At 47.4% G+C, this 17,791-nt stretch overlaps 1 protein-coding gene across 2 annotated transcripts in view; it reads left to right on the top strand.

Annotated features, from left to right (window-relative positions):
* The window catches only part of LOC145356964 (putative helicase MOV-10), a 62,556-nt gene extending 46,644 nt beyond the window's left edge, over positions 1-15,912 (top strand). The window contains exons 16-22 of one of the 2 annotated variants that reach the window (XM_080209984.1): positions 3,502-3,619; positions 6,262-6,453; positions 8,180-8,254; positions 8,749-8,874; positions 11,569-11,657; positions 12,535-12,653; positions 15,361-15,912. In XM_080209984.1, the coding sequence (XP_080066110.1) occupies positions 3,502-3,619; positions 6,262-6,453; positions 8,180-8,254; positions 8,749-8,874; positions 11,569-11,657; positions 12,535-12,653; positions 15,361-15,422 (781 nt within the window). In that variant the 3' untranslated portion in view covers positions 15,423-15,912. Of the gene's footprint in view, positions 1-3,501; positions 3,620-6,261; positions 6,454-8,179; positions 8,255-8,748; positions 8,875-11,568; positions 11,658-12,534; positions 12,654-15,357 lie in introns of both variants that reach the window. The other variant, XM_080209983.1, reaches the window with a different exon arrangement.
* Positions 15,913-17,791: the final 1,879 nt, after the last annotated feature.

Below are 17,791 nucleotides of genomic sequence, written 5' to 3'. Positions count from 1 at the left end.
CCTGTGCTTCACAAAAGTCACTAGTGAGTTTTTTTCCAAAAACTATTTGACTGTATGTGCATCTGTCAAGGACTGCTCCCCCCCCACCCCCAACACCCCCAAATTCCTGGATCCTCACCCTCCCCCTCCCCCCACAACACTCTCCATCACCTGGTGCTTTTTCTGACTCCTCTTCCCCATGACCCCAGCTTGTCCTCATCAGAGATGATGTGTGTTGCTGAGAGTATAATTCCATTGGTTCTTGGAGCGTTCTGCTTCTTTAGTGAGTGGAAGACGGAGTGGGGACTTTGTTTTGAACCAATTTCACACTAACACATCAGTAGAACATGACGCATGCTCCCATCTTATTCTCACGTGCCATCTATCACTCATTCCCGCAGCAGAGGTGGAGATCTCGACAGGTTTTTCAGTCCCTCCCCTGCAGTCTGGAGACACTGGGGTTGTTGTGATTGTGGACAGTTAACTCAGGAGTTTAACCGGTTTATGTGGTTGAGTGACACAGCTGTGAAAGGTCAATGTCCTCAGGAAGTGATTGGCCATGGGGACTTTCAGAACCTTTTAAAGAAAGATTGTTACTTCCTTTGCATCTGAAATTCAATAATTTACTTCTGCTGATTGCCTAAATACTCATGAGAATGTTGACCATTTTTTGTTAACATTGGTTTAAAACAAAAGCCACAAGTTGTAAGTGACACAAGGTCAAACTAGATGCGTCATCTGAATGGACCAATGGAACCTCCTTCCCAACTCAATGCACTTTGACCAATAGTACTGCATTTTTCAAGATTTCTCTGTACAAAACCATTCTCGCAACTCTTCCAATTTTGTTTTTAGGGTGGGGGTAGGGTGTGAGTTAGCATTGAGTGGCAGTGGAATGTAGCTTAGATTGTCTCAGGGTATGTCCAATGGAAAGCAATTGTAGATACATAACTGGGAGATGGACTGAGCTGTGTGAGAGGAAATGGACAAGTGAAATGTGAGGTTATTCACTTTGGAAGCAAAACAAGAAGACAGATTACTACATAAGACATTACATAATGCAAGGTAAGTCCATTCAATTAAATTGATCTCCCTCTACACCCTAGCTATAACTGTAACACTACTTCCTGCACTCTCTTGTTTCCTTCTCTATGAATGGTATGTTTTGTCTGAATAGCACGCAAGAAACAATACTTTTCACTGTATGTTAATACATGTGACAATAATAAATCAAATCAAAAAACAAAATGGCTGTAAGTTGGGAGAGGGGAGTGTGCAGAGGGACCTGGGTGTCTATGTGCAGCAGTTGCTGAAGGTAAGCATGCAGGTGCAGCAGGCGGTAAAGAAGGCAAATGGTATGATGGCCTTCATTATGAGATGTTTTGAGTACAGGAGCAGGGATGTGTTGCTGCAATTATACAGGGGCCTTGGTGAGGCCACACCGAGAGTATTGTGTGCAGTTTTGGTCTCCTTTTCTGAGGAAGGCTGTTCTTGCTCTCGAGGAAGTGCAGTGAAGGTTTACCGGGCTGATTCCAGGGATGGTGGGACTGATGTATGAGGAGAGATTGACTAGGTTAGGATTGTTTTCACTGGAGTTCAGATGAGTGAGGGGGGATCTCACAGAGACTTATAAAATTCTAACAGGACTAGACAGGGTCGATACAGGGAGGATGCCCCCGATGGTGGGGGAGTGAAGAACCAGGGGTCACAGTCCGAGGATTCAGGGTAGACCATTTAGCATGGTGATGCGGAGACATTTCTTCACCCAAAGGGTGGTGAGCCTGTGGAATTCATTACCACAGGAAGTAGCTGATGCCAAAACATTGAATGTATTCAAGAGGTGGTTGGATGTCGCACTTGGAGCGAATGGGATCAAAGGTTATGGGGAGAAAGCAGAATTGGGCTGTTGAGTTGGATGATCAGCCATGAATGTGATGAACTGTGGAGAGGCTAGAAGGGCCAAATGGCCTCCTCCTGTACTATGTTTCTATGTTAAGTGGCAGAAGATGCCTTTGGGACACGAGGGATACAAGTTTCAGGTGTAGCCTGGTGGCACAGGTAGCCGGGTCAGTGGATAAGCACTGAGCTACATGATAGATCTGTTGACCTGCTGATTAGGCCTTTCCTTTGGTTCTCCGTGGTTCGGTTGTACATTTGGAGTTGAGAAGTTCCTTTCAAGTGGGGCTGGTTGTTCCTCTTTGGGTTTGAGAGATGGGAGTAGGAAGCTGATTTGAAGCAACTCCCCAAATCTGAGTATCTAGGATGACACCTCCTGAACCGATACCGTAATCCACTGGCTCTCCTGCGGGGGAAGCAAAATCTCCTTGAATAAATATCGCCCCCTTCAACAGTGGGACCTGACTGCGAACTGAATAATATCCTGGAGTTATTCACACGGTCATGAACTCAATGACCATTGTCAATAAATAGTAGAGAGGCATTCGAGGAGAAATTCAGATAAACACGTGATCTGGAGGGAAATAGACAATGTGTTAATGAGATGAAGGAAGAAGGCCATTGTGGACCTTGGAAACCAACAAGGACCCATGAGCTTGAATTCATAACATAAGAACTAGGAGCAGGAGTAGGCCACCTGGCCTCTCGAACCTGCTGTACCATTCAATACAATCATGGCTGATCTTTTCATGGACTCAGCTCCACTTACCCGCCCGCTCACCGTAACCCTTAAATTTCTGAACAGTAAAAAAAATTATCTATCTTTGCCTTAAAAACATTCAATGAGGTCGCCTCAGCTGCTTCACTGGGCAAGGAATTCCACAGATTCACAACCCTTTGTATGAAGAAGTTCCTCCACAACTCAGTTCTAAATCTGCTCCTCCTTATTTTGAGGCTGTGCCCCCTAGTTCTAGTTTCACCCGCCAGTGGAAACGACTTCTATTTTATCTATTCCCTTTATAATCTCATGTTTCTATAAGATCTTCCCTCATTCTTCTGAATTCCAATGAGTATAGCCCCAGTCTACTCAGTCTCTCCTCATAAGCCAACCCTCTCAACTCCAGAATCAACCTAGTGAATCTCCTCTGCACCCCCTCCAGTGCCAGTATATCCTTCTACAAGTAATGAGACCAAAACTGTGTGTGCTGGAGATTGAGGGATCTGGACAGAGTAGATAGGAAGAGGAAAAACTCTTCCCTTTTGTGAAAGGATCGAGAATGAGAGAGCACAGATTTAAAGCAATTGGCAAAAGAAGCGAAAATATTAGGGGAAGCTTGGGTGTGGTCTGGGATGCTCTGCCTGAGTGTGTGGTGGTGGTAGGTTCAACTGAAGTGTTCAAAAGGCAATTAGACCATTAACCTGCAAAGGAAGAACGCGCAGCCATACGAGGAGTAAATGGGCGGATAGCACAAGGTGAGTCGCTCATTCAGATGGCCAGTGAAAACATGATGGGCCAAATGGCCTCCCTCTGAACTGTAACAGTTGTGTGAAAGACTTTACTTTTAAGAGTCTTACTGACTGTGATTTTGGCTGATTGAACTTGTCTAAAGTTGCTGTGTTTGTTAGGTCACATCCCACTCTCCTGAAGATTCCCAATGAGTTATTCTACGATAATGAGCTCGTCGCACATGCGGATCCGATAATCAGTCAGTCTTATTGCCACTGGCAACATTTGCCACAGAAGGTGAGTTTGACGGGTTGAAGCATTTCCCTGATGTTTGGTTACCGTAACAGAGTCGGGATCTTATCCCCAAACGCTGCTTCTGCAGGATATACCCACCCTCCCCCTGAGATGCTGCTGCTGAAATTTGCTTCCACTCTTGGATCTTGAGTGAATTTTCCAATAACCTTTCGAGGTTAAGAGAAAGAGGGACTCCTGGATGGACATCATCTCCAGAGTGGAGAGTGTGTTCTTCCTTTTGCCTCTGCAAGGTGCCCTCCATTTCTCATTCTCTTTCTCTCTTTTTTCCTCTCTCTGTCTCTGTGTCTCTCCCTCTCTGTCTCTCTTTGTCACTCTCTGTCAGTCTCTCTCTCTCTCACTCTCTCTCTCTGTCAGTCTCTGTCTCTCTGTCAGTCTCTGTCTCTCTCTCTCTGTCTGTCTCTCTCTCTGTCTGTCTCTCTCTCTGTCTGTCTCTCTCTCTGTCTGTCTCTCTCTCTGTCTGTCTCTGTGTCTTTCTCTTTGTGTCTCTTTCTCTCTGTCTCTCTTTGTCCCACCTCTCTCTCTCTCTCTCCCTGTCTGTCTGTCTGTCTCTGTCTGTGTGTGTCTCTCTCTCTCTCTGTCTGTCTCTCTCTCTTTGTCCCTCCCCCTCTCTGTCAGTCTGTCTCTTTGTCTGTCTGTCTCCCTCTTTGTCCCTCCTCTCTCTCTCTCTCTCTCTCTGTCTGTCTGTCTCTCTCTGTCTGTGTGTGTGTCTCTCTCTCTCTCTCTCTCTCTGTCTCTCTCTCTTTGTCCCTCCCCCCCTCTCTCTCTCTCTCATGTCTTTGTGTGTTCTCACATGCCCTCTTTGGTTATTGCTTGTCTGGCCACTCTTGCTTTATATCAGTTTCCTGAACATTGTTTCCTGTAAGCTGATGTTAGAACCTGGCCTGTTTCTTTTACAGGATAGCAAAATAATGAAATGCCTTGGCCTCCATTTTCTCTCTTCCAAGCTTCTGAAATGCAAACCTTTGATGTGTCTCATTCAGCGATTCCTGTTTTTAATTACTCTTGTCTGTTTTATTACAAGCTCAGCATTCTCAAGCTTGGTCTCTCTGCAGTCTCGGGAAATGGGCTATTCTGTGTGTGTTTGTGTGTTCTACACAGCTTCCTCCCATCCCTCCCACTCTCACTCCATCTCTTCCTTTCTTGCTCACTTTAATTTGCTTTCCTCTTCAGTTGGTCTGTATTCACCTTCATTCCTGCGTGTGATAGTTCAATATCCTCACCTCTGAGTAAAGACATCTTTCTTCTGAATTCCCTCATGGATTTATTAGTGGCCATATTTGTGGCCCTGAGTTTTTGTCTCCCCCCTGAGCAAAAGCATCTTCTTTGCATCTACCCTGTCCAAATTTAGTTTTTGCCTCTCATCTCTTCAGAGAAAGGAGCCTCAGTTTGTTCAGTCTTTATAATTTCCCATTCTGATATCACCCTCTTGAACCGGAAGCTAGCCTCAGTTTCCTCAAAGCAACTTCCTCCGGGCAGTAGCTGCCTCTCTCTGATTCGAGACGCGGAGGTTAATCTCTCGACGCGACCATGACGTGGAGTTGCCGGTGTTGGACTGGGCTGGGCGCAGTGACAAGTCTCTCAACATCAGGTTAACGTCCAACAGGTTTATTTGGTAGCATGAGCTTTCGGGGCGCCGCTCCTTCGTCAGGTCAGCAGAGCTCCGAAAGCTCGGGATACCAAATAAACCTGTTGGACTTGAACCTGGTGTTGTGAGACTGGACTGAATTAGTGAGGGGATAAATATTGCTGCTCCTGATCACCGGGTGGCTTTGGTTAAAGTAAGCTTTGAGCCGTGAGGATTGGCTGGGATTACATTTTGCTACTGGCTAACTTATTGCTGACTGTCATTGGGCATCCCTTTCAAAGAGCTAGCATGGGCAGGATGGGCCAAATTACCACCACCTTATCTTTCTGTGACCGTTTGATGGATCCCCATTTTGAGTGAGGTGTTGCCTGAGGAGTTCACCACGTCACTCATCGTTCTTGGAAGTACATCAGCGTTTCTTCACTGTCGCTGGAAGGCTGGAGCGCCCACCTCCCTAACAGCACTGTGGGTGTACCTACGCCACATGAACTGCAGTAGTTCATGAAAGGCAACTCATTGACAGAGTAGTTCGTGCTCGTGCCTCACAGCGCCAGGGACCTGGGTTTGATTCTAGCCTCAGGTCACTGTCCGTGTGGAGTTTGCACATTCTCCCCGTGTCTGCGTGGGTTTCCTCCAAAGATGTGTGGGTTCGGTTGATTGGCCACAGTGTCAGGGGGATTAGCAGGGTAAACGAGGCTTACAGGAATAGGGTCTGGGTGGGATTGTGGTTGGTACAGATTCGATGGGCTGAATGGTCTCCTTCTGTACTGTAGGGATTCTAGTGTCTGATTCAAGGCCACTTGCCACCACCTTCCCAAGGGCAATTGGGGATGTGCAATAAATGCTGCTTAACCGGTGATACCCACATCCTGTGAATGGATAAAAAAGCTATTCTTGGTCTCAGGAGAAGGTTGGTCAGGGTTGGGGGTGACAGACTGGGAACTGGTCACTTTGCAGAGAATGCCTACTGATCTCAGCCTGTGTGGATCATCCTGGCTCCGGGAATCACATCCTGACATTGAACATTTTGGAATTCCAGGGTTTCCCAATCATCTTCCACGGAGTTCTAGGCGAGGATCAGAGAGAAGAAAAGAGTCCGTCTTTCTTCAACTGTGATGAGATCGATAAGGTGGTATTCTACCTCAAGAAACTGCTGAGCGACCAGGGGAAGAAGGGTCTCGCCAAGATTTCACCCAAGGAGATTGGGGTGATTTCTCCTTACAGGAAACAGGTTTGGAATTGTCACCGTGTGTGTGTTGGGGGCAGAGGGGGGTGGGGTGGAGGTTGTGGTGCAGGGGATGTTTGCACATAAATTCTGAAGCATTTCCAACAATAGGCATGTCTGATCTCACTCCACTCCTTCACGTGAATTTATCTTGGCCTCAAGTCTATTTTGTCCTTGTAGTGCTCTTCATTGCACCAAAATTGAGAATCGTATAGATTCCCGATTTGATTTTGAATTTCGGCCTGGTCACCTTCCCCGCAACCCCCCCGCCGCCCCCCCGGCATTTCCTGGAACTCCCAGAGGCATCTACAACCAGCATTTCTACCTCAGTTTCTCTCCCCACAGTCCTGAAATTTTCTTCCTTTTCAAGATTTTATCCAATTCCTCTTTGAAAGTTACATTTGAATCTTCTTCCTCCACGCTTGCTTCAGGCAGCATGTTCCAGATCACGATAACTCGCTGAATTCTTTTACCTTAAAGCACTTTTAACATGGTAAAAACATCACACAGCACTTCAGAAAATGGAGGCCAAATTGTGTGAAGAGGTGAAAGAAGGGATGACGGTTCTTGGTGAAGGAGGTGGAGGTTTGGAGTTGGAGTGGTTTCGGGAGAGTGTGAAGCCTAGACCGCTAAAGGTGGGGTTAGCACTGCTGCCTGTCAGCTTCAGGGACCAGCTTGGGTCACTGTTTGTGTGGTGTTTGTACGTTCTCCCCGTGTCTGCGTGGGTTTCCTTCAGGTGCTCCGGTTTCCTCCCACTGTCCAAAGATGTGTGGGTTAGGTTGATTGGTCGTGCTACATTGCCCACAGTGTGCTGGGATGTGTAGGTTAGAGGGATTAGCAGGGTAAATGTGTGGGGATAGGGCCTGGGGTAGGATTATTGTTGGTGCAGACTCGATGGGCTGAATGGCCTCCTTCTGCACTGTAGGGATTGTATGAGCAGTAAAGTTTATTTATTAGTGTCACAAGTAGGCTTACGTTAACACTGCAATGAAGTTACTGTGAAAATCCCCTAAGTCACCACACCCCGGCACCTATTCAGGTTGACTGAGGGAGAATTTAGCATAGCCAGTGCACCTAACCAGCACGTCTTTGGAGTGTGGGAGGAAACCGGAGCAGCCAGAGGAAACCCACACAGACACAGGGAGAACCTGCAGACACCACACAGACAGTGATCCAAGCCGGGAATCAAATCCGGATCTCTGGTGCTGTGAGGCAGCAGCGCTAACCACTGTGCCAGCGTGCGTGAACGGAGTGAGAGCAGGCATCAAATCAGTCCGCAGTTGGAGCGATGGTGTGGGGAGAGAGGGTTAAAGGAGACAGACAGAGAGAGTAATATTTGTACAGCAATTAGAGTAGTGAGGTCCGGCTGACAGCATCCCTTTGACACCGAGGAACTGAAACCATTGCTGTAACCTGGTCAGAAAATTCACCACCAAAAACTTGTTTGGAATTTGTTGAGTGCTAATTGCCATGGAACCGGTGTTAAGATGCAGATCAGTCACAATGTAATGGAATAGTGGGCCAGCAGTGAGGGACTTTGTTCCTTTAGGGGATTTTAGTTAAATCGGGAAGCGTGGTCGGTGCAGGCGTGGAGGGCCGAAGGCCTGTTCCCGTGCTGTAATTTTCTTTGTTCTTTGACTGAATGGCCTCCACTGAGCTACAGCTGCTAGCTGAGGGTCTTCAGCCGGAGTTTTGCTTTGAGCTATTTCATTGTGATTTCTTGCCTCTGAAGGTGGAAAAGATCAGAACAGCGATAACCAGGCTGGACAGGGAGCTGATGGCCATGAACGACATCCGGGAATTGAAGGTAAGCAACCTGTTCCATTCAGGTCTCTCTCAACTGAAGCCTGCAAATTGTTGAATTAATTCACGTGATGCGGGTGTCGCTGGCTGGGTCGGCATTTATTGCCCATTGCTAATTGCCCTTGAACTGAGCAGCTTGTTTGGCCATTAGAGGGCAGCTGAGAGTCAACCACATTGCTGTGGCTCTGGAGTCACATGTAGGCCAGACCAGGTAAGGATGGCAGATTTCCTTCCCTAAAGGACATGAGTGAACCAGATGGGTTTCTGGGGGTTTTGTGACTTTTTTTTGTATGTCCATAGTGATGGAAATGGTTCACATCAGTTGCCTGCCAGCTGGCAGAGACGGGTGCTGTGTTGGGGGCAGGTGAGGTTAGTGGCTGAGAGTGGGTGGGGGTGTGTGTGTATGGGGGGAGGGTTGGGGTGTGTGGGGAGGTTGGTGGACAAGGGCTGGATACTGTGAGTGCAAGCTGTGATGTTGAGTGGCTTCTATCCCTTTAGGTGGGCTCCGTTGAGGAATTCCAGGGTCAGGAACGGAAAGTGATCATCATTTCCACTGTTCGCAGTTGCCCTGATTATCTTCAGATGGACGAGGATTTCAACCTGGGCTTCCTTAAAAATCCAAAGGTAACTGGTCACATCTTATCCCAAACTCTGCACTCCCCTAGCTTCCTCCTCTCTCTTCCCCCTCTCCACTACTCAACTGTTTAGTGCACAGCAAGCTCCCACAAGTAGAATGGGCACAACATCTATTTTAGTGGTATTTTTTGAGGGGTGGATTGTGGCCAGGACACTGGAGGGGATTCTATGGCTCCTCTAAAATGGTCGCATTGGAGAGAGTAAATCAGTGTCTCTGTTTAATGTTTCATTCAAGACAGTGGGTGGAACTTTAAGGTTTAATTCATCCCAAAATCGTAAAATCCCATCCGAGGTCAATGAACCTTCCCATTGCCCGCTCCGATTCCCGTGGCGGGGGAGGGGGAATAAAATTCCATGGCGTATCTGTGACTATCTCGCACTCCCTCTGTCTGCATTGCACTGGGATTTTTTTTTCTCATTTGTGGGACATGGGCTTCACTGGCTGGCCAGCATTTATTGCCAATCCCTAGTTGCCCTTGAAAAGGTGGTGGTGAGCTGCCTTCTTGAATCACTGCAGTCCACGTGCTGTGGGTTGACCCAAAATGTCAGTGACTGTGAAGGAACGGCGATAGATTTCCATGTCAGGATGGTGAGTGATTTGGAGGGGAACTTGCAGATGCTGGTGTTCCCATATATCTGCTACTCTTGTCCTTCTAGATGGAAGTGGTCATGGGTTTGGAAGGTGCTGTCTCAGGATCTTTGGTGAATTGCTGCAAGGCATCTTGTCAATAGCACACACTGCTGCTACTGAGCGTCAGTGGTGGGGAGAACGGATGTTTGTCGATGTGGTGCCAATCAAGCGGGGCTGCTTTGTTTTGGATGGTGTCGCACTTCTTGAGTGTTGTTGGAGCTGTACCCGTCCAGGCAAGTGGGGAGTATTCCATCACACTGACTTGTGCCTTGTAGATGGTGGACAGGCTTTGGGGAGTCAGGAGGTGAGTTACTCGCCGCAGTATTCCTAGCCTCTGACTTACTCTTGTAGCCACTGTGTTTATGTAGTGGGTCAGGTTGGGTTTCTAGTCCATGGTAACCCCAAGAATGTTGACAGTGGGGGATTCGGTGATTGTTACACCTTTGAATGTCAAAAGGCAGTGAAGAGAATGTCTCTTCTTGGTGATGGTCATTGTGTGGCACAAATGTTATTTGCCACTTGTCAGTCCAAGCCTGGATATCGTCCAGATCTTGTTGGATTTGCTTCAGTATCTGAGGAGCTGGTGATGGTACTGAATATTTTGCAATCGATGGCGAACATCCCCACTTCTGACCTTATGACAGAGGGAAGGTGATAGATGAAGCAGCTGAAGATGGTTGGGCCTCGGACACTACCCTGAGGAACTCCTGCAGAGATGTCCTGGAGTTGAGATGACTGACCCCCCACATCACAACCACCTTCCTACGTACCAGGTATGACTCCAACCCAGCGGAGAGTTTGCCCTGATATCCATTGATTCCAGTTTTGCTAGGGTGCCTTGATGCCACACTCAGTTGAATGCGGCCTTGATGTCAAGGGCATTCACTCGTGCCTCACCTCTGGAATTCAGTTCTCTTGTCCATGTTTGAACCAAGGCTGTAATGAGGTCAGGAGCTGAGTGACCCTGGTGAAACACAAACTGGGCATCACTGAGCAGGTGCTGCTTGATAGCGCTGTCGATAACCCTTCCATCACTTTACTGATGGTCGAGAGTAGACTGGGCAGTAATTGGCTGGGTTGCATTTGTCCTGCTTTTTGTGTACAGGGTAATTTTCCATATTGTCAGGTAGATATTGGAAGAGTTTGGCTAGGGGAGCGGCAAGTTCGGGAACACAAATCTTCAGTACTATTGCCAGAATGTTATTGGGGCCCATTGTCTTTGCAATATCCAGTGTCTCCGCCATTTCTTGATATCACGTGGCATGAATTGAATTGGCTGGAGACTGATATCTGAGATGCTGGGGACCACTGAAGGAGGCCAAGATGAATCATCCATTCAACTCTTCTGGCTGAAGATTGCTGAGAAAGCTCCAGCCTTATCTTTTGCACAGGTGTGCTGGGCTCCTCCATCATTGAGGATGGGGATATTTATGGAGCCTCCTCCTCCAGTGAGTTGTTTAATTGTCCACCACCGTTCTTGACAGGATGTGGCAGGATTGTAGAGTTTGAATCTGATCTGTTGGTTGTGGGATCGATCAGCTCTGTCTATCACTGGCTGTTTTTGCCATTTGACATGCAAGTAGTCCTGTTTGGTAGCTTCACCAGGTTGACACCTCATGTTTAGGTGTGTCTGGTGCTGTTCCTGGCACGCCCTCCTGCACTGGCCATTGAATCCCTGGCTTGATGGTAATGGTGGAATGGGGGATATACTGGACCATGAGGTTGCAGATGTGTTGGAGTCCAGAATGTGTCTAAAATAATGGGCTTGAAATTTCAGAGTGGGACTTGAGCTTCTTTAGTTAGTGTGAACGAAAACCGGAGACAGTGGGTGGGATATTTTGGCTGTGCTCACGCCAAACCCAGAAAATCTCACTGGCATGGTCCGCCCCTCGCTTGCTGTGATTCCTGTGGTAAGCAGGACGGGAAAATTCCCTCCCAGTGTGTAACTCCATCTCTCACTCGACCAACGTGGATTACCGTGAGTGCTATGTGCAGTATGGAAATATTTCTGAATGAGTTTTGAGTAATCTTTCCTTCTCTCTCCCCAACAGCGTTTTAATGTTGCACTAACCAGAGCCAAGGCCCTGCTGATCGTGGTGGGAAACCCCATAATCCTCAGCAAGGACCCGAACTGGAACAGGTAAGTGGACGTGCCCCCTCTATGCCACGTGCCATTCCTGGTGTCTCCAGGATTAAATTCCAGGGTGTTGCTGCTAGCAGTATTTTTAAGTGTTCAATAATTTTTGATGGCTTATTGCAAAAATACTAAATATGGGAAAGTGGCAGTTTCTTGAGAGTCAAGAATTGTCCAATTACGTCACACAATCCAGTCGTGCTTACCCTTGGTGAGGGAAGGTGGGGCCTTGTGAGGACGCAGGTGTCAAATGGCCAATGGTGGCAGTGTAGGGGTGGGACATTTGGAAGCGAGCGATCATGTGGTGAAACCTCCAGTGTCACGTCCAACTGGAGTCGGTAATCCAAGTCATTGAACTGAAGATCTTCGTCAAGTCCTGGCTCAGTCTGGATGTGAGCCAGATGGATTGGAGATTTCGGGAGTTCAGCACCGCTCTGTTCGCAGGTCTGGGTTCAGGCAGCGAGCAAGGAAATAGTTAGCCTTTGAGACATGGAGTGAAATGCAACTTGCATTTACGTAGTGTCTTTGACGTATTAAATTGTTCCAAGGTGCTTCACAGGAGCAAAAATAAAACAGGATTTGACACCACGCCAAAGGAGCAGGCAGTAAGAGGGTGATTAGAAGCTCAGTCAAAGAGAAGTCATTTTGAGGAGCTCCTTAAAGAAAGGAGAGGATAGGGAGGGAATTCCAGAGCTTGGGGCCTAAGCAGCTGAAGGCATAGCCACCAGTGGTGGAGCAGTGAAAATTGGGGCTAGGCTAGAGGTCAGAATTGGAGTTTGTGAGGGGTGTTACAGACATAGGGAGGGACTGAGGCCGTCAGCATGAGCTTTTCACCTTGTTCTGCTTTTGAATGTCTGCCTCTGACTGTGTGCTTTGTCCGCAGACTCCTGAATTACTGTATCAGTGAACGAGCCTACACTGGCTACCAGTATGAAAGCGATGACCTCGAAATTGACCTTATCGATCGCCTTGGACAGCTCAGCCTGGACACTGAACCAACAGGTAACATTCAGGCGGGCCGTGAAGGGGCAGTAATCAAAATAAAGGCTGGATTCTCCCAAAAAAGTTTGAAGTGTTGAATTTGCGTAAAAACTGGAGTAAATGCTGCTGGCTTTTTTTTTAGTGGGAGTTTCAAAATGATTCTCCCACACTCTTAAGAGAGCCTTGGTGTGAATCTCAATAAGAATCTGGGGGCAGGGCCTATTCCCGCTGGAGAGGCTGTAGCAGGGTGACAGAGTGGTTGGTACTGCTGCCTCACAGCGGTAGAGACCTGGGTTCAATTGCCGGATTGGGTCACTGTCTGTGTGGAGTCTGCACATTCTCCCCGTGTCTACGTGGGTTTCCTCCGGATGCTGTGGTTTCCTCTCACAGCCTGAAATTCGTGCTGGTTAGGGTGCGTTGACCACGCTAAATTCTCCCTCAGTGTACCTGAACAGGCACTGGAGTGTAGCAACTAGGCGATTTTCACAGTAACTTCATTACGGTGTTAATGTAAGCCTACTTGTGACACTAATGAATAAATAAACTTTGAACTTTAGCATAGCAGTGAATGGGCCACTGCGCATGCCCCACACTGCTGGCTTCCCGATCACCGCCCAGCCCCACGACCCTGCATCGCTGCCTCTCTGAGCCCCCCACCCTGCTATCATTGGCCTCTGTTGGAGTGAACCATTCCTGGTGGGGATAGGAGGGGGAGGAGTGTCTTGCGGACCTGGAGTTTCAGGGCCGCTAATGAGATTGAAATCAACGTTATAATCAAAACAGCTCCATGCTAATTTCTGGCTCGGAGCTGAGAAGGCCAGACAAATCATACAATCCTTACAGTGCAGAAGGAGGCGGCCATACGGCCCATCGAGCCTGCACCAACCATAATCCCACCCAGGCCCTATCCCCATAACCTCAGTAATCCCACTAACCTATGCATTCCGGAGACACTAAGAGACAATTTAGCTCCGCCAATCAACCTAACCCGCACATCTTTAGACTTTGGGGAAAAAACCGGAGCACCCAGAGCAAACCAGTGCAGAAGCGGGGAGAACATGCAAACTCCACACAGACTGTGACCCATGTAAGGGAATTGAACCCGCGTTCCTGACGCTGTGAGGCAGCAGTGCTAACCGCTGTGCCACGCTACCGCCCCAGAAACACTGAGACTGTAGCACCCAGCGGAGGGCCCACTAAACAGCCTCTGTTTGTGTCCCCCGCCCCGTTGCACTGGGAGAATCGTCCCCAAAGTCTGAGCGAACTCTGGTCATCCAGAATTGAAACATTGGCTCTGTTCTCTCCACAGATGTTGTTGGAGTGTTGCTCCTTTGTCAGGTGATGAAGGGGCAATGCTCCAAAAGCTCATACTACCAAATAAACCTGTTGGACTTTTACCTGGTGTTGTGAGACTACTTACTGTGCCCACCCCAGTCCAACGCCACATCATGTCCACAGATGTTGTCAGACCTGCTGAGATTTTCTTGTTTCAGATTCCAGCATCCGCAGTAATTTGTGTGCATGTGTCTGTATTTGTGTGTGTCTCTGTGTGTTCTTCCCTATAATTTGGAATTAAATGACATTGTGAATGTGATCTGTGTGGGCAGCCTTGTTTACCTGAAGGTTTTTGATTGGGTTTGTTTGGGGTTTTTGGTGATCCTGTTTCCTCTTTCTCTCCGTGAGAAGCTCTGCCTGACCTCAGCTCCTAGTCTTTTAGGGGGAGGTAGGGGAGGGGGAATCAGTCATTTTTCTTGGTCGCTGACTCCTGTTGGGACTTTCCCCTCTTCAGCGATGAGCTTGGCTGTCGAAACCTCCTGGCCCTCAGCCGGGTTCTTTGATGACCATTTGGATGAGGTGCCAATGCTTATGGTGAGAGTCACTGCCTGTGCAACTGGACAGGAAAAGATTCAACAAAAACCCGTGCCTTGTTTTTTTTGATTGCTAGATGGTTTACCTCCATGTGAATTTTGTTCCAGCATTTTCAGCAGATTAATTCTTGAGGATATAATTATCAATGTGATGGATTTAACAAGCTAATTAGACGATGAGTAAAACACCTTTCACAACCTTGCAGTGAGACTGGGAGGAACGGAGTTTAAAACCATTTGCCATAGAATTATAGAATCTCTACAGTACTGAGGAGGCCATTTGGCCCATTGAGTCTGTACCGACCACAATCCCACCCAGGCCCTATTCCCGTAACCCTGCACATTTATCCTGTTAATCCCCCTGACGTTGGGCTAATTAACCTAACCTGCATATTTTTGGACTGTGGGAGGGCACCAGAGCACTCGGACGAAACCCACGCTGACATGGGGAGAATGTGCAGACTCTACACAGACAGCGGCCCGAGGCTGGAATTAAGCCTAGGTTCCTGGCACTGTGAGACAGCCGTGTTAACCACTGTGCTGTGCTGTCATGAGGAGCAAAGTGTTCTTGAACAAAATGGCATTCACCTTTTACCAAGCAGTTGATAATCATAGAATCCCTACAGTGCAGGACAAGGCCATTCAGCCCTTCGAGTCCACACCAACCACAATCCCACCCAGGCCCTATCTCTATTCTTGTTGGTGAAGCAAGGATTGGATGGGGCAAAGTGGCATTTTCATGTTTCCATCTCTAATATTGTTCCGCCTGCTGTGAGAATATAATTGAGGGAAGTTTGTGGCTCAGAATTGGGTGACGCAGCGTCCAGTAAACTGATGGGCTTGTTCTGATTTGTTAGTAGATCCTGATGTTGTCAGCGTGATCCAGCAGCAGCTGGAGCCAGAATGGAGAAATGAAGTTTGACCGAACAGAATCTCAGAGAGAAAGAAAGATGGAACGAATGTTGAAACTGGAATTGTTAAAGATTTAAGTGGAGGAGGGAAAAAAACTTCAGCTGCTTTTCTCAAAAGTTTAAATATATTTAAAAAAGAATTTTTGGAAAGGAAATTCAATTCTCTTAAATGAATCAAGTGCTTTCTATAAATTGTGTAATTACAGAATTGTGAATTTTTAACTTTTCTACTGAGTTGAGACCTTTTGTTGTTTTATGGTATTGCTGCATTTCTGAACTGCTTTCACCAAATTATTGATTTTCCCCCCCCTGTGGCTCCATGAAGCAGGGTTTAGGGATGAAACGTGTCTTTGTGTTTAGGGTGAAGTATTGTGAATTCACGCTCGATAGCTCGGGCTATCTTGAGCCACACTGGCTACAGAGATCCCCACGTTTCAGTTCTGATCCGTGTTGAGTTGCCTGATTCTCAGCAGGTGGGGCTGGGGGCGCAGCAGGGTTTAGTTGGACTGACCGACTGTCATGTTGGCTAGTGTTGCTGTCACGGGGTGGGGGGTGGGAGGTTTTGGGAAACTCGCCAATTGAGATGGTCACAGCCCAGTGTGAACTTCAGGACGGGATAGAATATGAGCCCCATAGTCAATTAGCCACAATTGACTTGGGGAGTGGGTGTGTGGAAGAAGGCTGATCTGAGTGGGTACTAGGAAGGGGTGCAGGCCTTATAGAGCAGTCCTCCCAGCCAGAAGGCATGGTCAAGAGGAAGATGAATATTTTACTTTTTGAAGCCATGTTATTGCCTGAGCCTTGCTGGCAATAAAGCATTTGTGGATTAGTTGACACATTGAATCAACGGTTCTGTTTAACTACTTGTGACTCTGCCGTAGCTGTAGAAACGAATGACTTACCTCGTGCTCCTTTGAGGAGGCAGCTCCTTTCACTATTGCCAATCCAAATTCATATATCAATATCTAAATCCATTTTACTGATTTGAGTGTGTGTATATTATCGAGAACTCCTTGTAATCTGGATGCCTTTTCAGAATGCACAGAAATTCTTGTAATGCACCGCCCGTGTTCTGACTGTGTCCCACTTCAGATCTGTCAGCGTAACTTTGATTTTAGTGTATAAAAGGCGGGGTGGGGGAAACTGGATTGACCACTATTAAACATTTCTGGAACTGAAAACATGCAGACTCACACAATGGACAGCTGATCGGAAACCACCCAGAGTCAGAGTGCGTGTGTGTCTCGGTGGTTTTAGTCAGCAGCTGCAGTCCCCAACTTCACAAACAGGGTAATGAGTTGATACAGAGAGGAGAAAATAATGGGAGGCTTGGTTCCAAATGTGAATACGTGCATTGTTTGGTTTTAAATACCCAGTCCTCATTGCTTCCTGGTGGTTTAGATGTAATGGTGAAAGCGGGAAGCAGGCCGCTTCGCTCTATTTTCTACATAAACAATTGGATTATTTTGTCTGCGGCATACCATTTGGAAGTTGCAATATTTGGATGTCTCAAATAAATAATATATAAAGAACCAGCACTTGTGTTTATCAAGCACTGACTTGAGTCTTAACAAATATGGCAAAGTGCCCACACACACACAGCACAATTTCCCCCAATGATGCGGCAACACGGTGGCACAGTGGTTAGCATTGCTGCCTCACAGTGCCAGGGACCCAGATTCAATTCCCGGCCTTGGGTCACTCTGCGGAGTTTGCATGTTCTCCCTGTGTCTGCATGGATTTCCTCCCGGTTCCTTCCACAGTCTGAAAGATGTGCGGATTGGCCATGATAAAGTGTCCCTTAATGTCAGGGGAACTAGCCAAGGGTAAATGCATGGGGTTATGGGGATGGGGCCTGGGTGCAATTGTGGTCAGTGTAGCCTCGATGGGCCAAATGACCTCCTTTTGCAATATAGGAGACCAGTTAATCTGTCTTCCATGTTGTCGATTGGTAGAGGAATATTGATTGGGATATCAAACCTGTGACTTCTTCTCCAATCCACCACACGGTCTTTAATGTTTGCTTTAAGTGGTCAGTTGGTAACCGGCTGAGAGTATATTCTGAATCAGTGCTGAGGTCGGCTGCTGCTGGCAGGTGGAACTGACTGGATCAAAGTTCCGAAAACTGAGGTGATATGGAATAATTTCATTTCCTATCCTAGTATTTCCAGCAGTGGCAACAGATTGAGCTCGTTCAGCTAGTTGGGATTAGTTGGAAGCTGGTACTGCCAAGATCCACTGTATTTCATTGCACTGATCTTCCTAAATCTCTGAATCCTGACTTTGACAAAATCTTTGGTCACCTGTTCCAATTCAAGAACATGGGGGTGATACAGGAATGTGGATCAGCCAACCGGGCAGCACTACTGCCTCTCAGTGC

The sequence above is a fragment of the Carcharhinus amblyrhynchos genome, chromosome 22 (genome assembly GCF_965287045.1).
Source record: "Carcharhinus amblyrhynchos chromosome 22, sCarAmb.v2.hapA, whole genome shotgun sequence".
Lineage (NCBI taxonomy): Eukaryota > Metazoa > Chordata > Chondrichthyes > Carcharhiniformes > Carcharhinidae > Carcharhinus > Carcharhinus amblyrhynchos.
The sequence above is the reverse complement of the archived record's forward strand: the minus strand, read 5'-3'. Positions and strand labels throughout refer to the sequence as shown.